This window comes from Rhinolophus hipposideros (assembly GCF_964194185.1).
Source record: "Rhinolophus hipposideros genome assembly, chromosome: X".
Taxonomy (NCBI): Eukaryota; Metazoa; Chordata; class Mammalia; order Chiroptera; family Rhinolophidae; genus Rhinolophus; species Rhinolophus hipposideros.
Genome location: NC_138046.1, coordinates 126987361 through 127010434, shown reverse-complemented (window position 1 = coordinate 127010434; position 23074 = coordinate 126987361). Strand labels below are relative to the sequence as shown.

Below are 23074 nucleotides of genomic sequence, written 5' to 3'. Positions count from 1 at the left end.
CCAGCGGGCCCAGGGGTGCCCTGCCTCCCACACATGCAGCGACAGCTCGAAAGTCTGCTGTCCAGCAGGGGTCCTGCGACACACCGGCTGTCACATCACAGGGACCACACGTGACACGGAAAAGCATTCACAGCCAGCGTGAACGGCCCAAGGCGAGTGCACAGGCAGGGCCGTGTGCAGACGGGGGTGTGTGTGTGGGGCGCCCCCCGTGGTGCACCAAGTGGTCCAGCGACGCGGCTGGGGACACACGCGGCTGGCACTGCCACTGGGTACAGCTGCGGGGTCTTCAGTCCCCACAAAGGAGCCGGGGCCAGCCAGTGCTGCTGACGTTCTTTAATCAGTGGGTGAGACCCCCACCCGCTTCCAGTCTGCTTTCCACCCGGCGTCTATGTGAAGGCACAGCCGGCCGCGGCCTCCGGGGAGACCATCCTCGTGCCGGCATGCGAGCGCGGCCCTCAGGTTGCGGGTCTGGTGGCCAGGACCACATCCAGGACGTCCCCCGTGCGTGCCACCTGCACGTCCGTGAAGCCGTGGAGCTGCAGGAGTTGCCGGGACTTGGCCAGGCTGCGCGCCCGGCCCTGGGTCTGCAGCAGGCGGCTCAGGGACCTCAGCAGGCCCGGCCTGGCGGCCCGCGGGTCCTCGTCCAGGGCCACTTCTGCCACCAAGAGGCCACCGCCTGCAAGCACAAGCAGAGCTGCTGGGTCCTGCGCACGTCACGGAGGGAAGGGGGCTCTGGGGACATAGCGCTGACCCGGAGAGGGAGGGAGGGGGCAGGGGACACGGGACGAAGAGGTGGACACGGAGCCTGCGGGAGCCGGGCCCCCTGCAGATACGGGCCAGCTCCTGAGGGAGTTCACTGGGGGGGAACCCCGGTGCGCATCGACTGCAGGGACACGCCGCTGTGAGCCCATCGGGGACCAGGCCGTCCGTCCGTAGGTGGGAACCCGGGCCGCAGCTGCTTGGACCATGGCTGGCACCAGCCAGGCCGCCGCAGGGGGTTGCGTGGCTTGTGGAGAAGGTGGATGTGAGAGCTTTGAGACGTAGATGGTGTGTGTGTGACAGTGACAGTCTCCCGTTCGGGTTGCTCGGGAGAGGCAGGGAAAGGCGCAGAGGGGCCTCACCCCGGAGCCCCGGCTTACACGGCGGTGACGCCAGCGGGGGACGTCGGCGCCTCTCCCTGGTGGTGCAGGGACAGGCGTTACCAGTCACCAGAACTGGGGGGCCGTGTGCTCCCCTTCCTGTCATTTTTCCCGTTTTCCACACTAACACGTGCAGGGGGCTGACACGACTGGCTCCAAAAGGCACCACTTCCCACTCGTCTGTGGCCCCCCGGCCCCCACGCAGGGAACCACTGCACTCCCAGCGGAGGGCTGGAGGGAAGGCCCAGTCCAGCCTGTCGGCCACTTTCTGTGGGGGACACAGTCCTGCCAAGGCCGATGTCACGCCACCCACGTGGCATGAGGGGGCGGCACGACTCCTGACGAGCTAACACGTGGTCTGGTCAGCAGGTCACAGCTCCAGGCTCCCCGAACCCCAACCCGTCAGAGAGTCCGCACCGCTTAGCAGCACCTCTCACGATTCCTCTGTCTTCCCAGGGACGCCAGGATTCGGCTCCCAGGTCCCCTGGGCCGCCTGCCCCGGGAATGGGAACACCCGACTTCTGTGACACTTTCCTTCCGTCCATTCTGAGCTGGGGTTGGGGACACAGCAGGGAGCAAGCAGGCAGAAACCTGCCCTCCCGGGGCCACATTCTCCTGGTGGATGGCCCAAATGAGTGTGTGACAGCTCTGTGACCGGGTAAAACCCTGCAGCTCACAGGTGCCATGTGTGGCCTCGGTGGCCGTGACAATGACCACAAGCAGGGGCTCACACCCACAGACCTCATGTTCCCCCAGTTCTGGAGACCGGGAGTCTGCCATCAGTGTGTCCCTCCGGGGACCCCAGGGGACGGTCCCTCCTGCCCCTTCCAGCTCCTGGGGGCTCCAGGCGTCCCTGGGCTGGTGGCCGCGTCCCTCCAATCTCTGCCTCCGTCTCCACGCGGCGTCCCCTCTGTGTCTGTGTCCCTCCTCTTCTGTCTCTGACGAGGACACTGTCATTGGGTTCAGGGCCCCCTGATCCAGGACAGCCTCATCTCAGATTCTTCACTCGGTCACATCTGCGAGGACCCCGTTTCCAGATCAGGTCCCATTCTGAGGTCCCAGGTGGACATGAATTTGGGGGTACACTGCTCATCCTGTGACACAGACCAAGCAGGATGCCCTGACTTCCCATGCAGCTCAGGTTCCTGTGTCCCCAAAGCTCGGGCCGGTGAGCCAGCGCAGTGACCGGTCACTACACGCACACGCGTGGGGGGCCCATGGAACTGCTTCCCCTCCGGGTCCATAGCGCGCTGCCTGTGGGGACACCCATCCACGCCTGCTGCCCAGTCGCGGTGGTGACTCGGTGGCTGTCCTCCTGCATATCAGGCTTGTCCCTGGTCCCCAATATCCTGGCACGTCCGCTTCGTGCGGCCACAGGTAGGGGTGGCTTCTGCGTCCCATCTCAGGGACGGGGGCCCTTGCGGGTCAGATTCCAGGGCTCAAGGATGGGTCCCCGAGTTGTCTCTTGTTTTCCATTCCTGTGGCCTGTGCTCTGCGTGGCTGCCTGTCCCAATCCCTCCACGTCTCACTGCTCAGCTCCTGTCCAAGACCTTCCTCTTTGCTCCTGTCTTGCCGCTTTCCATCCTTGAAGGGAGGATGGATGGACACAGGCCACCCCGTCCGTCTGCAGGCGTGCCGGCTGCCACTGTCCCATGCTTCCGCCACCGCTGCTCAGTCTTGGGCACCTGTGCACCTGGGAGGACGGGGGCTCGGCCGCGGCTGGCACCTCTGAGCCAGGAGACCCCCGCCGTCGGCTGGGGGGACAGCAGCTGGCTGTGGAGGCCCTGGGACCCTCCGTCTGGTACCAGATGTTTCCAGCCCCCACGCGGCCCTGAGCCTTAGGTAACTGGATACGCCGGGGATCACAGCCCAGGGCTCAGTGGAGGGGACGGGTGTGACGCTGAACAGTTGGGGACGAGGTCATTCCTGGTGGAGGCTGGAGGCCAGGACGGCCACCAGCTGGTCAGTGTCTGCAAAGACCCTTCACCGTCGCTTCACTTTTGGTCTGAAACAGGAGACCGGGGACGACCGTGCTTTCCCCAGATGTGGGAGCAGAAGTGGCATCACAGTGTTGAAAACGATCCCCAATTGCTAAATAGTTCATGTTCCGAAATGGCACAGAAGAGGCCCGGGGGTGCCGTGCAAACGGGGGAGACCGTAGGGTGCAGGGGTGAGCGCGTACATGCTGGAGCCGGGAAGGGGCCCAGGCCGCTAGGTCTCCGCTGCCCGGCCTCATGGCCCACGGAGACGACCAGGACGTACACCAGCGGGGCTGGGGACGGGGGACACGGCTGGGCTGTGCAGGCACGCGACGGGGCATCTGGGAGGACGTGGGGCCACGACGACGACGACACTCAGGTCAGCCACAGCTTGCGGTCTGTTGCCATCAGCTTCAGCAGCTTGTTCCCACCCATGACCCAAGTGCGTCCTCAGGGAAAGAGTAAACCAGGCGCCACAGGCTGGGCGGGGGGGGGGCGATGTGTCCTTTGGAAAACTTCCTTGGTTTTTGTTGCTGTGTTTTAATGGAAACGGTCTTTATGCTTTAATGAGGTTATGGGGTGACAGGGGCTCACCTGGTTTGCAGCTGCCTGAGACCCGGCTCAGCAACCTGTGCACTTTCTCGTCCGGCCAGTCGTGTAGGATTCCGGAAAGAACATAGAGCTCTGCCTCCGGGACGCTGTCCTTGAAAAAGTCACCTGGTTGAAAACAATGTCATACACCTGTCAGGGGCTCCAGAACCGGTCCTGTACCCGAGGGAAGTGGGGACTGCCAATGTCCAGAATTCAAGAGAGACACTGCTGGTAGTGGGGACATGTGTCCTCCCACAGACGTGCCGTGTCCCAACCCCTGCAACCTCCCAACGGGACCTTGTTTGTATGTAGGGTCTGTGCAGATGGGACTAAGTGAGGGGTCTGAGGTGAGGTCGTCCTGGATCGGGGGGCCCTGAACCCAATGACAGTGTCCTCATCAGAGACAGAAGAGGAGGGACACAGACACAGAGGAGATGCCACATGGAGACGGAGGCAGAGATGGGAGGGAGGCGGCCACCAGCCCAGGGACACCTGGAGCCCCCAGGAGCTGTAAGACCCAGGAGGGACCGTCCCCTGGGGGGAGCGTGGCCCTGGGACACCTTGGTGTCACATTCTTGATCTCCAGGACGGGGGGAGGATGGGTGTCTGTGGTTTTAAACCCCCAGTTTGTGTAGTTTGTTTTTGCAGCCATGGAAAACTAATGCCCACAAACTTTTTTTAGAAGATAAGTTATTGCTCTGTGGTTGGCAAATGTCACATTGTTACTGTGTAGTTAGGCGACAATGGCTGCATCTGTACTGAATAAGCACAGACTTTTTCTCTTGTCATTATCCCTGAGATGATACAGTGTAACCACTCTTTACGCAGCGGTTACATTGTATCTGGTGTTATAAGTAACCCAGGGACGATTTTCAGGGAGGCTGTGTGGAGGGTCCACACAAATTGTCATTTTTCCCTAAGAGACGTGAGCACATGTGGACTTTGGTGTCTGAGGGGGACCTGGAACCGCGGCTCGGCGGAGATGAAAGGACGACTGTGCAGGTAAGCACACCACACACGCAGACACACTCAGGACCAGAGATGAATACGGTGGGCGGAGGGCTGACCCAAAGCCAACACACAGCAGCATTTACCTGGCACGAAGCTGACCTGTTCTGTCTGTGCTCCCGAGGGCTGAAAGCACGTGACGTGCTCAATGACCTCTGGGAGGTCAAACACGGTCACCTTCAGACGTGGGTACTCCCGGGCGAGCGCATGGGCCAGGGCGCCGGTGCAGCCTGTGGATTGCAAACACACACACTGCGATCCGATCCGACCCTCCCAGCACTCAGGAGACACTGGGTGGGTCGCCAGAGTTCAACCTCAGCAAAACCAAAACGATGTTCTAGAAAAAAGGATTGAATCCAGCGCTGTGCCGTGAAGGCAGGTGGAGGTGTAGGTGGCTGGTGTCTCAGGTGGGCCTTGGGGCCTCCCAAAGTCAAGACCAGCAGGCTGCTGTGGGAATGCAGACGAGATGGCTGGTGCCACCGCAGCCACTCTGGGCCCCCAGAAGGAAGGGTGTGCACAGAGGACGGGGACGTGTAAGCTGCCAGCTCAGGAGTGCTCTTGGGACCCTGATCGCATTATACCCCCCCGGCGTGCGCCTGGCGGGGATGGGGCCGGGGAGAGACACGGCGAGGCCCCTGCTGCTCCTCCATTCACGGTCCTGGGCTGAGGTGGGGTGAAGGGTGCGTAGGCCTTAGTCACACCAGATGAGATGGGACATTGTAGCCGTCTGTCCCCTCAGCAGCCACCAGGAAGGGCCCCATAACCTCTATGGAGACCCTGGACCGCCCCCAGGACCTCCAGGCCTTACAAGCCTTACAACCAGGACCTCCTACACATTGGGGCTCTGTGGCCAGACCCACACACCTGCCCCAGCCAGATGTGTTAGGGGAGTCGTTCAGAGAGAAATCCGTTGTTACAAGCAGGTGAGGGGCCCATGATTTCATCCAAGGAAAGAGGCCCCCAGAGCCGTTTGTGCCCGAATCCAGGAGGGGTGCATGTACCTCCCAGATGGCAGGCGGAGGAGAATCGGGACAGGTCCAGGGCTGTGGCCACCTGGCGAGCAGTCAGCTTGGCGAGGCCATGCTTGGCCTTCATGAAGCACAGCCTCGCGTCCTGGCCCGGGCAGGAGTCCTACAGCACAGCAGGGTCTGAGCGGGCACCACAGGCCCAGGGGTCCCGCACCCCAGACACTGCAGCCACCAGCATGGCGGCATGGGCTGAGGGGTCCCTTAGGGGGCAGCTCCATCCCACCCACGAGGTACGAGACACCTGGTGTCGCTGAGGCTGAGTGCAGTGGTCCCAGGGACGAGCTTCGGGGGCAGCCGGCATGGAGGCACTGTGTCTCCCCACCTCACCAGCACCTGTGTTCACGCTGCCCCTCCCTGTCTGTCCATGGCCCCCGTCCATGCCTCTGTCCCCTTGCTCTGGAGGACAAAACAGCCTGGCTCCTGCAGGGTCCCACGGCCGTGGTCTGAGCCGTCCCCTGACACCACGGCCTTGCTTGGCTGCCGTCACACAGCCTGGCCCCCGTGGCTGCAGCCCTGACCCACCCCCGCTCACACCCCATGGCCTGAGCTGTCCCCTCCTGCCTCTGCCCACACCCTGCTCGGCCCACCTCGCGCTGACCCGAGCCAGCTGCCGACGCCCCACACAGCGTGTTCTCAGCTTCCTGCCGGCTGGAGCGCCGGCTGCGGTTTGCTGTGTGACACTCCAAGGACCTGGCCTCTCCGGGGTCCACCCTGGGCCACGATGCTGGGACAGCCTCACCGGCTTCTGTGTGACGCCCCGTCTGCTGCTCTCTCTGCTTCTGTGTCTTGCTGTCTCTCCCTCCATCTCTGTCTCTCCCTGTCTCTCTCTGTCTTTGTCTCTCATTGTCTCTATCAATTGGTCTGTCTCCCTGTCTCTTTCTGTCTGTCTTGGGTCTCTCTCCTTTCTCTCCGTGTGTCTGTCCCCGCATCTCTGGCCCTGTCCCCCACACTTGACGTCAGCCCCACACTCCGTCACGTTCATTTCTGTCCTGTGTGCTGTGCCTCAGTGGACGCAGCCGGGGAATGGCCTTGGCCCCCAAAACCCCCATCCGTACTGCTCTGCAGACCCAGGACCGCCCCACAGAGGTCTAGCCGGAAGGGTGGGGGGCACTGTGCAGCCTGAAACACCCGGTGCTCGTACTGTCCCCCAGGGATCCCGAACCCAGCCGTCCTTTCGCTACACACACGTGGCCTGAAAGGGGGCCGTTCAGGACGGTACCTGATGCAGGCCTTCTGCCTCGTCTCCCACAGCCTGGGGGTCCCGGCTGCTGCCCTCCCGGACGGCAGACTCCAGGTGGGTAAAGGCTGCCCAGGTGTGCGCGTCGTTCAGCTCGATGAAGCCACGCAGGGAGAACTCGCCGTCCGACAGCAGGTACAGGGTGGCCAGGTCACTGTTACTGTAACCTGAAGCCACGGGCCCGGGTCACGTCCGGCAGGGACGCCCACGCTGACCTGACCCCAGGGCAGCGGTGGGAGGGTCTCGTAAATATCACCCTCCTGGCCACAGCGCCGACCCACGTAAGTTCCCCAGACTCGTATTCCCACAGCCCATGCCTGCTGAGGCCCTGGGATGGCCATGTAGCCCAGCTACATTCCCCAGTAGGTCAAGCCAACCCCAGGCGACATGTTGCCGCGGAGGCAGATGTCATCACCATGGGCAATCAGCTCACTGTAGGGAAAGACGCCACTCGCTCACGATGGGGGTGGGTGGGCAACACACTTGCTGGGAACACTGGAGGAGGCTTCCAGGGCCCAGGGAGGAAGGCTGCAGGTGGACCCTTTGTCTGCCCTCACTCATGGGTTTCGGGACACAGGAATATGACTAAAAGCACTTGGCTCGGGAGGAAGGGCTGCTTTCTGTGCTTCAGACCACGAGCATGTAGTCGAAATCCTCTTGCCTGAAGAGCAGATTTGGGGGGCCTTCCCCAGCACCCACTTTATTTCTTCTCACAGAAGCAAACCTGCCTCTGCTGTCCTGGGGCCTTCTGCCCCCTGCTCATGCCGAACTTCTCAGGGACCGTCCATAGGAGCCTCTACTGGGAGACCATGCTCCAGTGTTGTGTTCATTCCACAAACACATATCATCCATCCAGGCAGCCATCCATTCATCCATCCATCTGTCAATCATCTATCATATCCATCCATCCATCTACCCATCCGTCCATCCATCCATCCATCCACCCATCAACCTATCCGTCTACCCATCATCTATCCATCCATCATACATCATCCATCATCCACCCATCCATCCACCCATTCATCCAACAATCCATCCATTCATCCATCATCCATCCACCCATCATCCATCCATCCATTCATCCATCCATCCATCATCCATCCATCCATCCATCCATCATCCATCCACCCATCATCCATCCATCCATCCATCCATCCGTCCATCCATCATCCATCCACCCATCATCCATCCATCCATCCATCCATCCATCCATCATCCATCCATCCATCCATCCATCATCCATCCATACATCCATCCATCCATCCATCCATCATCCATCCATCCATCATCCATCTATCCATCCATCCATCCATCCATCCATCCATCCATATGTTCCATCATCTATCTATCTATCTATCTATCTATCTATCTATCTATCTATCTATCTGTCACCTACCCACCATCCATTTCATCTATCTGAATAAATAAGTAAAAACAAACATCTATAAGTAAAAGCAAACACACATATATATCCTATTGGTCCTGTTTCTCTGGAGAACCCTGACTATTCGAGCACCTCTAAGAACAGAGCCCATAAAAAGTGACTCTCTTAACACACATGTACACAACTGCCTCTGTTTCCTTTCTTCCATCCGTCCATGCTTCTCACTTTCTGGGGAAGTCACGTTCCCAAGGGGACAGTCGGGCCCTCCCCCTCCCTCCCTCAGCTCGGAGGCCCCCTTTCACCCAGTGATTTGCATCCTTCCACCTGCTGAGAGTCTTAGCAAGACAGTTGAGAGTGCCCTTACCTCTCTCTGTCTTCTCCAGTAACCCCAGGGCCACACAGACGTCCAGCAGACGTCCAGTCCCACGCTCAGAGGTGTCAATTTTGTTGGCGATATCCACGGCCTTCAATGGGGCCTCATGTTGTAATAAATCAAACACCTTCAGCTTACAAGCCGTGAACAGGGCCTGTCAAGGGAAAACGGGAACAATTCGACTTACCACGTGACTTACCCAGTGCCTTTTACTCCTCCAAAGGTGGAGGTCAAAAGTGACAAAAGTGTGTAATCATCAACGGACCCCTCTTCTCTAGAGAAGAATGGGTTTAGGCTCCAGCTGGTACCAGGTTTGCAGAAGGTGAAAGCAAACTGGTGAGTATCCATCAGAAAGACTGTCCCCTAGGAGATAAGCCAATATGCTGCTGTCGGGGGCTGAACGGTGTCCCCACCCCCACCCCAACATCTGTATGTTGAAGCCACACGCCCAGGACCTCAGAATGTGACTGCATTTGGACACAGGAGGTCCGTTCCGAGGCTCACTGGCTCCTTACGGTGTTCGGGACGCCCTCACGTGACACTGAGAACCATTAGTCAGGCTCTCACCTCGTAACGCAAAATCCTCTGTGACAACGGAGGCCCTTCTGAAAAGGGCAGGACACAGGTGTGTGTAGAATGTACGTGATGGACCTGGAGAGATGACACATGACCCGTGACTCCCTGCAGCCCTCCTCCCCCTTGGTCAGTATGTGTGGCCAGTGGGAGACCTGTTATGTGACGTATGTAACAGGTGGGTGGACGGATAAGTAGGCAGGTAGATGACAAACAGGTAGATAGATAAATGGATGGGTGGGTGGATAGATAGAGGATAGATAATAGATAAATTGATGGATGGATGGATGGATAAATGGATGACGACACAGAGGTGACAATGCCACATACATACATAGACGATGGATAGATAAATAGATGGCAGTTGATGGATGACAAAGGATAGACAGACACATGCGGGGACCACAATACAGCTCAGGTGTGACAGTTGGACGCCGGTGGAAGTGCTGTTCTTGTTACTGTTTTTAGGTAGAGGAGAGAATCTGAGGTCCAGCACAGCACGACCACCTTTCTCTCCTAACCACTGCAAACTCTGTCCGATGACGAGGTGACGGAGGTGGCTGAGGTCCCGTGTGGGAAGGGGCAGCCGGAGCCCAGCACCCAGCACCTGCCCCTGCCCTAGCTGCGGCTGTGGCCCCCACTGGGCCGCAGGGATGGGGGAACTGCCACTGACTGTCCCCAACTCCCCCAGGAGCTGGAGTTGCAAGAGCAGCTGGCAGGTTGGCCTCGTGGGGAAGCCGGGGAAAGCAGGAGCTCATGTCAGAGCCGTGTCACAGCTGTGGGGTGCGAAAGGGGCCAGCTGCTGCCCGAGACGCTCTCCGGTCTGGCCGGGGCCCCCTGGGGACTGTGTGAGCGGCTGCACGACTCGGGGGACCGTGCAGGACGGACGGGGGACTGCAGCCAAGGCTGCCGGCTGTCAGCTGCTCCTTGCTCCAGCGGGAGGCCGTCTGGCTGGTACAGCTAAGGTCACACGGGGACCGAGGACATATGCTGAGCTGGTGGGCCTGCGTGCACCTGCTGACGTGGTGCCACAGTCCCCCTGACACCTGGCCAGCTGCACCGGAGGGCGCCCCGAGCCTGCTGCATGGTCCGCGTTCCGGCCTCACCTCCTGGGGCTGCGGTCCGTGAGGACGGCTCGCCTTCAAACACGCACAGACCCGGGCCCGGCCGGACACTGACCACAGCCCCCGCGGCCCGAGCCTGGGCCTCACACAGCAGGGTGTGTGTCCTAGGAAGTCTGGGCCGATGGCTCCACCCCCTGCCAGTCTGGGCCGATGGCTCCACCCCCTGCCAGTCTGAGCCCATGGCTCCACCCCCTGCCAGTCTGGGCCCATGGCTCCACCCCCTGCCAGTCTGGGCCCATGGCTCCACCCCCTGCCAGTCTGAGCCGATGGCTCCACCCCCTGCCAGTCTGAGCCCATGGCTCCACCCCCTGCCAGTCTGAGCCCATGGCTCCACCCCCTGCCAGTCTGGGCCGATGGCTCCACCCCCTGCCAGTCTGGGCCCATGGCTCCACCCCCTGCCAGTCTGGGCCCATGGCTCCACCCCCTGCCAGTCTGGGCCCATGGCTCCACCCCCTGCCAGTCTGAGCCGATGGCTCCACCCCCTGCCAGTCTGAGCCCATGGCTCCACCCCCTGCCAGTCTGGGCCGATGGCTCCACCCCCTGCCAGTCTGGGCCCATGGCTCCACCCCCTGCCAGTCTGGGCCCATGGCTCCACCCCCTGCCAGTCTGGGCCCATGGCTCCACCCCCTGCCAGTCTGAGCCGATGGCTCCACCCCCTGCCAGTCTGAGCCCATGGCTCCACCCCCTGCCAGTCTGGGCCCATGGCTCCACCCCCTGCCAGTCTGAGCCGATGGCTCCACCCCCTGCCAGTCTGGGCCCATGGCTCCACCCCCTGCCAGTCTGAGCCCATGGCTCCACCCCCTGCCAGTCTGGGCCGATGGCTCCACCCCCTGCCAGTCTGGGCCCATGGCTCCACCCCCTGCCAGTCTGAGCCCATGGCTCCACCCCCTGCCAGTCTGGGCCCATGGCTCCACCCCCTGCCAGTCTGAGCCGATGGCTCCACCCCCTGCCAGTCTGAGCCCATGGCTCCACCCCCTGCCAGTCTGAGCCCATGGCTCCACCCCCTGCCAGTCTGAGCCGATGGCTCCACCCCCTGCCAGTCTGGGCCCATGGCTCCACCCCCTGCCAGTCTGAGCCGATGGCTCCACCCCCTGCCAGTCTGGGCCCATGGCTCCACCCCCTGCCAGTCTGGGCCCATGGCTCCACCCCCTGTGGATCGCAGAAGTCCCTGTTCTGTCTCGAGTCACTTAGGGTGGCAGCAGGTCAGTAGCGACACTGTTACGGTGGCCTCGGAAATACGGAGGTCCTGTCCCCAGAACCTGGGAGAGGACCTTGTGTGGAAACAGGGTCTGTGCAGATGGGACTGAGTGAAGGATCTGAGGTGAGGTCGTCCTGGATCAGGGGGCCCTGAACCCAATGGCAGTGTCCTCATCAGAGACAGAAGAGGAGAACACAGGCACAGAGGGGACGCCACGTGGAGACGGAGGCAGAGATGGGAGGGAGCCGGCCACCAGCCCAGGGACGCCTGGAGCCCCCAGGGGCTGGAAGGGACAGGAGGGACTGTCCCCGGGGGTCCCCGGAGGGAGCGTGGCCCTGGGCCACCGTGATGGCAGACTCCTGGTGTCCAGGCCGGGGAAGGATGGGTGTCTGTGGTCTAGGCCCCCGCCTGCGGTCACTGGTTCCGGCCGCCCCAGGACTCGCACAGGTACCTTGGATGCTTGGAAGCCGGCTATGAGCTCCAGGAGGCCCGTCGGGAACGGGGGCAGGCTCTCCGCGGTCCTGTCGTGACCTGCGTCCTGCGTGCCCCGAGCCTGGGCGCCCCCGCGGTCTAGGCCGGCGGCCTCCTCTTCACTGAGGTTTTCGAAGGTGTCCACGGCGGGGATGGAGTCGTGCTTCACCCGCCGCAGGCCCACGGCGCCCGGTGGGCAGTACAGCTCGGCCAGCTTCTTGCAGAAGTGGTTTAGCGGGAAGCCCACCACGTTGAGGAAGTCTCCGTGGATGGATTCCACCAGCATGCCGCCCAGGGCCTGGATGCCGTATCCTCCGGCTTTGTCCCTGAGCGGGTGGGCAGGGGTCACCCAGGGAAGGAGATAAAGAGAAAGCTTACAGGACGCGGCAAGGTCCCCGGGTCACAGCAGCCAGCACAACCGTTTCACGGCAACCAGACGTGACGCATGGACCGAAGCCAGCGAGCCATCTGCAGCCTGGGTGGCATGCTGTGGGGGAGTCCGGCTCCGGGCCCCAGTCTTATGTGGTGTTTGGTCCTGACCGGGACATCCCACAGTGGCCCCACAGGGAGCTGTCCTCCACACCTGGTGCCCGGTGGTCACTGGGGGATGCCCATATGACCCCAACCCCCTCCGGACCCTGCTCTTCTGCCCACGGCACCTCTGGCCTAGGTGGCTCATCCTCACGTCTCTTTATGGGGTCCTGGGCCCTGATCTTTCCCGGGCACCTCTGCTGAGACCCCCTTAAGGGGAAGGGGGCCCTGAGCCCCCAGCACTGTTTCATCCAGGCCTGATCCCTCCCCGAGACCCAGGCCCCAATAAAGGCAGCAGCCTTTCCTTGTGCCCTCGCGGGTGGTGGGAGTGGGTGCCCGTGACCTGCAGACCCTGAGACACTCACATGGGCTCCCCGCTGTGGATGTATTCCCACAGGAGCTCCTCCGACAGCTGCGAAAACATCACCACTGTCTCCTCGTAGAACTGCGAGATTTCCACATCCAGCTGGCCGTCTGCAACGACAGGTCTGCAGGTGAGGGCACGCCGCGCATGGCCTCGGCGTCTTTGCACACGGGGGCGGGGGGCTTGCCTGAACTTGGTGTGCAGTTCAGATAGTAACCGTGCATGGGCGTAAAAAGGTTCGTTTTAGACAAGGGAAAGAAGAATGAAAATTACAGACAGGACAAGCAAAATCAGCAAAGAGGAGAAAACGCTGCAGACTGCACGAGACAGGGCTCTTGGTTTTCTGCAATAATTTGTGGAGTGGAACTTCTGGGTCACCAGGCCTCGCCTGTGGGGTTGGGAAAGCCCCGGGCATGGCAGCTTTGGGGTCACTTGGGAGACTCCCCAAAACTAGCTATCTTGGGGTGAACAGCATCCCCCAGAATTCATCTCCCTTGGAGCCTGTGAACGGGACCTTAGCTGGAAACAGGGTCTGTGCAGATGGGACCGAGTGAGGGATCTGAGGTGAGGTCGTCCTGGATTGGGGGGCCCTGAACCCAATGACAGTGTCCTCATCAGAGACAGAAGAGGAGGGACACAGACACAGAGGAGACGCCACGTGGAGACGGAGGCAGAGATGGGAGGAAGGCGGCCACCAGCCCAGGGATGCCTGGAGCCCCCAGGAGCTGGAAGGGGCAGGAGGGACCGTCCCCTGGGGTCCCTGGAGGGAGCATGGCCCTGGGACACCTTGAGGGCAGACTCCTGGTCTCCAGGACGGGGGGGAGGATGGGTGTGTGGTGGTAAGCGCACAGGTGAAGGGTGATATGGAATCTCTTGGGCCAGGGCTTTGTACCCAAAGGGCCCAAATGAATGTCCCAGCTGGACAAGAGGGTAAAGGTGGCCCGTCACTGATAAGCAGACGTGTGACTGGCCATCGGTAAGATACGGTGAGGCAGCCCCAGGGCAGGAGGGCAAAGTCTGTCTCGGGGGCCTTTCCCGACCTACAAGGACTTCAGAGCAGCTCTGACATTAATTATTCCATTAATTATTCCACAGACTTTTCATCGCCATGGCATAACCCACACCCACCCTCCTGTGCCCACTCCCTCCGCTGTCCAGATTGCACAAATATTTTCCCAAAGATCTCAAAGGAAATACATGTGGGGCTCATGTTGGGTGGGGTCTTACGAGTGGGGCCATGTGTCTGCCACTGGACACCGCACATTGACTTCCACATTACACCGATTTTCCCCGGCAGGGGGGAGGGAAGAGCTGTTGCCCCAGTGACCTCTGAGTCTATCCTTCAAGCCCTGGTCACCATAAGCGCCCCAGGTCCCCCCTCGTCCCCAGGGAGGAGGTGGCCGTGAGTACCTTGGCTGAAGCAGTGGATGATGGCGACACCCGTGAACACACTATGTTCTTTTCCATTCAACCTGCAAGACACAGCCGCACACATGACACATCTCAGGTGGGAGCCGAGCCATCAAGCACGCTGCCTGCCAGCAACAGGCGACACCCCACTGTCGGGCTCAGGTCCTCGCTCCCTGTCCTCTGGCAGGTCTCTGCCCCCAGTGTCCAGCCACTGCGTCTCCTAGGAAACCATCCCAGAGGCTGGTGTAAGTGGATGTCATGAGTATCAGGAGGAGAGTGGTGGTGGTGGTGGTCGCTTACAAGACTCAAGGTCTGGGTCACTGGAGAACACACGACCCCAACAGGAGAGGCCAGCCATGTAGGCAGGACCCAGACGGGGCAGCTCTCCGCCGGCTCTTTCTGGAGGTCTGTTTGCTTTCCTGAGACTGGAGTGACATGCCAGCCCTCTGGACAAAGCATGGGTGATCCAGGCCCATCTCCCCATCACCTGGGCAGAAGCTCAGATGTGCTGGGCTGTGGAGAAAGCTGGTCACTTGTACACAGGCATGGGGAGGATGCCAGCAGAGAAGGACGATGAGGGAGCAGAGATCGAGGTGATGGAGGTAGCAGGGATCGAGGTGATGAAGGGAGCAGGGATTAAGGTGATGGAGGAGCAGAGAGAAGGTGATGGAGGAGCAGAGAGAAGGTGATGGAGGAGCAGAGAGAAGGTGATGGAGGAGCAGAGAAGGTGATGGAGGAGCAGAGAAAAGGTGATGGAAGAGCAGAGAGAAGGTGGTGGAGGAGCAGAGAGGTGATGGAGGAGCAGAGAGAAGGTGATGGAGGAGCAGAGAGAAGGTGATGGAGGAGCAGAGAGAAGGTGATGGAGGAGCAGAGATCGAGGTGATGGAGGAGCAGAGATCGAGGTGATGGAGGGAGCAGGGATGAAGGTGATGGAGGGAGCAGAGAGAAGGTGATGGAGGAGCAGAGAGAAGGTGATGGAGGAGCAGAGAGAAGGTGATGGAGGAGAAGAGAGAAGGTGATGGAGGAGCAGAGATCGAGGTGATGGAGGAGCAGAGAGAAGGTGGTGGAGGAGCAGAGAGAAGGTGATGGAGGAGCAGAGATCGAGGTGATGGAGGAGCAGAGAGAAGGTGATGGAGGAGCAGAGAGAAGGTGATGGAGGAGCAGAGAGAAGGTGATGGAGGAGCAGAGAGAAGGTGATGGAGCAGAGAGAAGGTGATGGAGGAGCAGAGAGAAGGTGATGGAGGAGCAGAGAGAAGGTGATGGAGGAGCAGAGAGAAGGTGATGGAGGAGCAGAGAGAAGGTAATGGAGGAGCAGAGAGAAGGTGATGGAGGAGCAGAGAGAAGGTGATGGAGGAGCAGAGATCGAGGTGATGGAGGGAGCAGAGAGAAGGTGATGGAGGAGCAGAGATCGAGGTGATGGAGGGAGCAGAGAGAAGGTGATGGAGGAGCAAAGAGAAGGTAATGGAGGGAGCAGAGAAGGTGATGGAGGGAGCAGAGAGAAGGTGATGGAGGGAGCAGAGAAGGTGATAGAGGGAGCAGATGAAGGTGATGGATACACAGATCTCAGACGGAGCCCAGGTCTGCCCAGGACACCACATATATCCGGTGGGGAGATACCAAGGGCACCAGCTCCATCCTGTGACCTCACCTGGGAGGGTGAGCAGGTGGTGATGCACTGATCCACCAGGACCCTGCCCCTTCCCCCACCCCGGGCTCTGAGGCAGGGCTGGTCCCTGGCAGGCCGGCCACTGAGCACCCACCGGGACAGCATCCGGTACGCGTCCTGCTTGTCCACGGGCTTCTCCAGTATCAGGCCCTCGATGGTCTGCAAGACAAACGGGAGGAACACGATTGTTTCCACGCCTCCAGCTGGGTCTCTGCACGCCACCATCCACATTTTACACTCCTTCTTTCTTGTGTTTGACGTGAGAGTCACGTAACATAAAATTCACCATTTTAAACAGTTTGGGGACATTTTAGCACATTCACAATGTTATAGTAGTATCGTCACTCTCTGGTTCCAGAACATTCTATCCCCCCAAGGAGACCCGTCCCCATGAGCAGTCACCCCCCTCACCCCCCACTCCCCCTAACCCACTTCCTGTCTGCGGAGGAGCCTGTTCTGCACGTTTCACATAAATGCAGTCACACGCTGGGTGGCCTTGTGTGTCTGGCTTCTGTCACTCCCTGAGCACTGTGTCCTCAAGGTCCCTCCAATTGGTGGCGAGTGTCAGCGCCTCTGTCCTTTTCAGGGCCGAGTCATATTCCGCTGTGTGGCTGGACCCCCTTGTGTTTGTTTATCTGTTCAATGCTTTATGAGTATTTGGGTCTTTCCCTTTCCAGCAATTGTAAATAATGCTGCTATGACCATGTGTGTACAAGACTTTGTTTGAATGCACAAATATTTTCCCCATCCCCTTACCAGCCTCTCCTTTAGCATCCATCAGTTTGTTTTCTGTTATCTATGGGTCTGTGAACATGTATTTCTTATTTTTAGTACATACGAGGTCTGACAATTAAGTTCGCGAACTTGTCCTAGAAAAACTGCTATATATCTCACTGCTGAATATCACTGTGGTCACCTTTGAAGGACTCCCCTTGGGAAGCTATGCACTGATGTCAGTGCCTAGTCCATCCTTCAAAGCAATTTGGAAACTTTTTCTGGAGTGGCCATCAGAGCTTTTGTCGTATTACCCTTGATGTCCCGAATGTCATCCAAATGTCTGCCTTTCAATATTTCCTTTATCTTCAGGTAAAGAAAGAAGTCATTGGGGGCCAGATCAGGTGAGTAGGGAGTGTGTTCCAATACAGTTATTTGTTTACTGGCTAAAAACTCCCTCACAGACAGTGCCCTGTGAGCTGGTGCATTGTCGTGATGCAAGAGCCATGAATTGTTGGTGAAAAGTTCAGGTCGTCTTTTTCATTCAGCCTTTTCACCATTTCCAAATAGTAAACTTGGTTACCTGTTTGTCCAGTTCGTACAAATTCATAATGAATAATCCCTCTGATATCAAAAAAGGTTAGCAACAGTGTTACAACAAGTTCATGAACTTAAATGTCAGACGTCCTACATAAGAGTAGGTACAAGTTTTCTAGGGCTGCCGGAAAGCACCATAGGTTGGGCAGCTGACCCAACATGCATTTATCTCTCCCAGTTCCGGAGGCTGGAGTCTGAGATCCAGGTGTCCCAGGGCTGGTCCCCCCTGAGGCCTCTCTCCTGGGCGTGTGGACGGCCGTCTGCTCCCCGTATCCTCACATGGCCGTCCCTCTGTGTGTGTCTGTGTCCTCATCTCCTCTTCTTATAAGGACCCTAATGCTATTGGATCAGGGCCCACCCTAGTGACCTCATGTTACCTTAATCCCCTCTTTAAAGCCCCGTCTCCAAACAGTCCCATTCTGAGGTCCTGGCCATCAGAGATGTTACTGGGGCTACAACCTGTGAATATTGTGGGACACAGTCCAGCCCACAGAAGTGGAACTGCCAGGTCACGTGGCAATTCTGTCCTTAACTTTTGGAGGAACCAGCATTGTTCACTCTTAAACTTCCACATAGAAACACCCTTACCCATGAACCACAAATGTGTCTGGTTCTCGGCAAAACCATCGAGTCGGGCTGCAAGGACCATGCAACAGCAAGGTGGGCCCCGGGATCACTCTGTCTGGTTATTTTCAAACCCTGGACTGTGTCAAGGTTCAAATGGGTGACGCCTCGCCAGGAGACTGTGGTGGCACCTTGACTGAGGCCAGTGGGCCAGTCGGAGGTGGGACAGAGGGCTGTGCCCAGCAAAATTTCAGTGAGGACCGAGCCACGTGACCTGCCTTCACAGAGCACAACTCTCAGGCCCAAATCCCTGTCTCTGGTATAGCGGTGTTGCTCCCAATGTGTCCAGGTCCTCACCTCCGGCCCTATGAGTGACACAATGTTTGGAAATGGGGTCTCTGCAGGTGTAATCTAAGTTAAGATGAGGTCCTACTGAAATCGGGGGTGGGGGGCCTCAATATCATGACTGGTGTCCTTACAAGAAGCAGACCATTTGTACACTCACACAGAAGGAGAAGCCACATGAAGCCTGAGGTAGACGACAGGTGACACAGCCACAAGCCCAGGGACACCACGGGCTGCCATGGACTCCAGAAGCTGGGAGAGGGGCCTGTGCCAGACCGTCCCCAAGGCCTCCAGGAGGAACCAGCCCCGCCCACACCTGGAGTCCAGTTGCTGGGGACACGTGAACCAAACGGGAGGCCAGAAGTGGGACTCACCACGATAGTGTCTGCTCCGATGATGATATCGGGGGCCCTGAGGTCTTTCTGCAAGAAACGCAAAGTCAGCTTTAGAAGGGAGGCCCCTGCGTGTCTTACAGAAACACTTCTGTGATGTCATGCATGTGAAAGGACATCAGCGGCAGGAAGCCAAGCTTAGAAACCGAGACCTACGTGTCCTCTCTGTGCCGAGTAGGCCAGGAGAGGAGTGCAACCGTGACATGCTCACCTGAAATCTGTATGCAACCTTGAACTTGGGTTGCCCTTAAATACTACCTTTCTGCTGTCGAAAATCAATCTGTCAATATCCTTTCATTTATGCCAGTAATTCATGACAGCATTAACTACAATGCATTTATTAATTGCTACAGGATGTTCTTATAACACGTAGTAATAGATAAGCTATTAATACATTAATTCTATGTAATAAATGACGCTATTATAGTAACTATATTAGTATATAGTAATATAATAACCATAATAATAGGTTACATTAATTCTATATAATAAATGAGTGTTATGTGAATCACAGTGGAATATTACAAAGTAACAAAGTAACTCATGAGCTATATTATATAAATGATACTTACTATTATGTTAATTACAATAGTCTGTTACAGAATAACACACTGTAACAGATAAACTACATTAATTCTATATAATAGATACTATTATATTGGTATAATCACGATGGCATATTACACAGTAACAAAGTAACTCATGAGCTATATTATGTAACTATTATGTTAATTACAATAGTATGTTACAAAGTAACATAGTAATGGGTAAGCTACACTAATTCTATGTAATAAATGGCATTATCATAGTCATATTAGTATATTATATAGTAACACAGTAATAGATAAGCTACATTAATTTGCATTGTAAATGATACTGTTATATTAATTACAGTAGCATGTTACATAGTAACAGAGTACTAGATCAGCTCTGGAATGGTACACTGCACTCTAACCCTCAGCACTAAGTAAGCTCCATTCATTGCACATTGTATTAATAACTGGCACTTATTTATAGCACGTCTATTTGAAACCTGGAAAGCCTTTCTGGCCAGAGAGCGCAAGGCAGCAGCAACCCAAGACCTTGCCTGCTGGATTCTGCGGGCCACATCCAGTGCTTTCTGCTTCGCTGTTTCGATGGCATATGCGTGAGGGGTGGGGAATGACGCTTTATTCAGCTTCTCTTTAAACCTGGAAGGCACCACCTCAAATCTGAGACCCTACAACAGGAGAAAAGGGGTCTTGAGACTTTTACAGAAGAGCGCAAGGACAGGGGACAGAATGTGCCAGGGCTACAACACGTGGCCTTTTCCACGTGCAGTCGGTCTTCCCGACTATCTCATCTGTTCTCTGAATTTTCACTCAGTGCCACGCAACCACCAGACTGGCTGGGGTTGGCAGACGTGGAGGGGAGACACACAGGTCAGTCACATGAAGGCCGGGAAGGGTGGATATTGATTGAGGTGCAGATCCTAGGGGTCAAAGAGCTCCCAGAGTGTCCCAAAGGCCAGTGCTGAAAATATCCTGCCCCCAAGAATTGCGAAAAAAAAAAAATGCTACGTGGGAGAAATATGGCCGCCTTAACTTGCTCCCCTCACACTATCAGCAGGTAAGACAATCGCTGCAGGAGGCTGGTCATGAAGAGACTGACGTCCCAGGGTTGGGAACATGGGCCTTCAGCAGAGAGGGTAAAACTCCCTGTCCCCTTGGGCAGCCCGACAGAGCACCCTCCTGTGTGTGTGCCTTCCCCACCACCAGCTGCGGGACAATTGAACCTGGCGTGGCCTGGCAGCCCTGCACACTCACGAGGCCACCAGGCCTGGCCTGAGGTGGTAGCCCCCAAATCACGTGGACTCCTAGTTCCCGCAGCCCACAGACCTGGAGCCGGGGCACTAAGTCCTGGCCTGCAGACCCCAGCCCGGTCACTGGAGGCCGGTCCCTGGGTCTCAGCCGGACGACCCTGGGCCTCAGACCCGGTCAGTAGACCCACGCCTGCAGACCTCAGCCCCCAATCACCTGCTGGCCCTGGCTCCACTCACTACACCCCCTGGTCACTAGGCCCCAGGGTCACTGGGCCCCAGGATCCCCAGGCCCAGGCCAGCAGACTTCGCCCCCCGGGTCACGAGGACCAGGCCTCCAGTCCATAGGACCCGGGTCACTAGGCCCCAGCCGGACACCCCGCCCCTCCCGTACCGCCTCCACCTTCCCAGGCCCCGGCCACAGACCCCAGCCCAGGCCGCCCCGGGCGCACACCGCTTGGCTGAGAATCTCCCGCCGGCGCGGGGAGGCGCTGGCCAACACCACGCGCTTGTGCTGCAGCTTCCGGATCACAGGGTACATCATCCTCGCGCCCGACCCCGCGCCCGACTCCTGCACCCCGGCCCGCTCCCCGCGCTGCGCAGCGGTGCGCGCGCGCTCGCGGGGCTCCGCCGCTCCGACCCAGGCCCCGCCCCGCCCGCCGGAGCCCCGCCCCCGGGCCCGCCCAGCTCCGCTTCAGAGCCGACTCCAGTGAAGCCCCGCCCCGCCCGCCGGAGCCCCGCCCCCGGGACAGCCCAGTTCCGCTTCAGAGCCGACTCCAGTGAAGCCCCGCCCCGCCCGCCGGAGCCCCGCCCCCGGGCCCGCCCAGCTCCGCTTCAGAGCCGACTCCAACGAAGCCCCGCCCCGCCCGCCGGAGCCCCGCCCCAGATGAAGCTCCGCCCCCGGGCCCGCCGAGCACCGCTTCAGAGCCGACTCCAACGAAGCCCCGCCCCGTCCACCTGAGCCCCGCCCCCGGGCCCGCCCAGCTCCGCTTCAGAGCCGACTCCAGTGAAGCCCCGCCCATGCCTGAGCCCCGCCCCGGATGAAGCTCCGCCCACGCCTCCAGGTTGGGCGGGGGGGGAAGATTCCCCCAGAACCCCCACGTCGCGAGATCCCTTGTGAATCGGTGGAGGGTCCCCGGGGTGCGGTGGGGGACGGAGATGAGTGGTACCATATCTATAGGTAGACAGATGACAGATGAGAGGTAGACAGATAGGTAGGTAGGCAGAGTCTCCTCCGCACCTCAGCACTGTGGACAGACATCATTCGTTTTTGCCCCCCCCACCATCCCCCCCACCCTCCCCACCCCCGCCCCCCGCCCCGTGCTTTGCAAGATATTTAGCAGCATTCACGGTTTCAGTCCAGTAGATGGCAGCACCTTTTCTCCAAGTTGTGACAACCGAAAATGTCTTCAGACACCGCGATTTGTTCCCTGGTGACAGAATCACTGTCAGTTGAGAACCACGTCTGGAGATAGATGATAGTCAGATTGGATGGATGGATGGAGGATGGATGAAGGATGGATGGAGGATGGATGGAGGATGGATGGATGGATGGATGGATGCATGATGGACGGATGGATAGGTGCCTGCTGTGGGGCATGCTGGGCCCTGTGGAGCTGAGCACCGTCCCTGTGGGTGGGCATCCACCCAGCAGATGCCAGGAGCACCCCACTGTGCCACCCCAGTGTGATACCCCAGTATGACAATCATACAAATACACACATATGCCTGCATGTGTACACATGTCTATGTAGGTGTGCATGTGTCTGTATGTACACTGTATATGTGTATGTTTGTGGAATCCTATTGCATGTCTGAAGGTATTGTTACCACCTATTTTCTGTCCTTAATCTTCGGTACTGAGTGGTCCCCCAAAGGCATCAGATTGTCCTTCACACCAGGCTTTGACACCTGCAAACCATGTCCTGATACAGAACCAGAGGTCAGGAGGTCAGTGACGGGTCTCCGTGGCTTCCTCGTGGAGTTGGGGGATGGTGGGGGGATGGCCATGGGCCCCGGAGCCAGCGATCTTACCCCCTTGACCCTCACGGCTGACCTTGCAGCCTCAGAGCGGACCTGAAGGTCCCTTGGCCTGTCCCTGGTGCTTTCCCTACACAGCTGTGAAGTACGAAGATGGGACACAGCTGTTCCTTCCCCCTCCTCACCATCCCTGCCCCTGTCCACCCCAGGCCCCCAGACCTTCACACTGACCCCCTCCTGCTGACTTCCCCTGGGGGAGTGACCACCTGCCAGGCAGTTTCTCAAAGGTGGGTTCTGAGCCACCATTTGGCCTCATCGGGGAGAGCCTGCCCCAAAACATCCCACGTATCGGGGGGTCATTTCCCAACTGATTGACGTTTATGTTTCCTCCACATGTGAGAAATAATAAGTTATTATCAAATAGTTTTTTCATTAGACACGAATTATATGTCATTCACATTTATCGTCAACTACCCAATCAATTAAACGTTAACTGTTCATATTTAAGAATAGCAATGATTATTTGTAAGGACAGCATTCAAGGAGTACCTACAGCTCAATTATGAAGTGTTTCTACCCGACTCATCTCTTCCACGGCAATTTGGACA

The 23074-nt window shown here is 58.3% G+C and overlaps 1 protein-coding gene across 2 annotated transcripts; it reads right to left on the bottom strand.

Annotated features, from left to right (window-relative positions):
* Positions 1-318: 318 nt before the first annotated feature.
* ASMTL (acetylserotonin O-methyltransferase like) lies at positions 319-21137 on the bottom strand. Of its 2 annotated transcripts, none has more exons than XM_081043479.1 (13): positions 20941-21137; positions 19776-19907; positions 18671-18718; positions 16171-16235; positions 14411-14472; positions 13002-13110; positions 12086-12431; positions 8731-8893; positions 6965-7149; positions 5719-5848; positions 4804-4947; positions 3713-3835; positions 319-676 (listed from the first exon to the last, which is right to left on the bottom strand). In XM_081043479.1, the coding sequence occupies exons 1-13, from the start codon at positions 21028-21030 to the stop codon at positions 456-458; spliced, it is 1818 nt and encodes a 605-aa protein (XP_080899605.1). In that variant the 5' UTR covers positions 21031-21137; the 3' UTR covers positions 319-455. The 2 variants fall into 2 exon arrangements, with proteins under 2 accessions (XP_080899605.1, XP_080899604.1); XM_081043478.1 differs by having other exon boundaries at positions 19722-19907; positions 20941-21122.
* Between the last annotated feature and the right edge of the window lie 1937 nt (positions 21138-23074).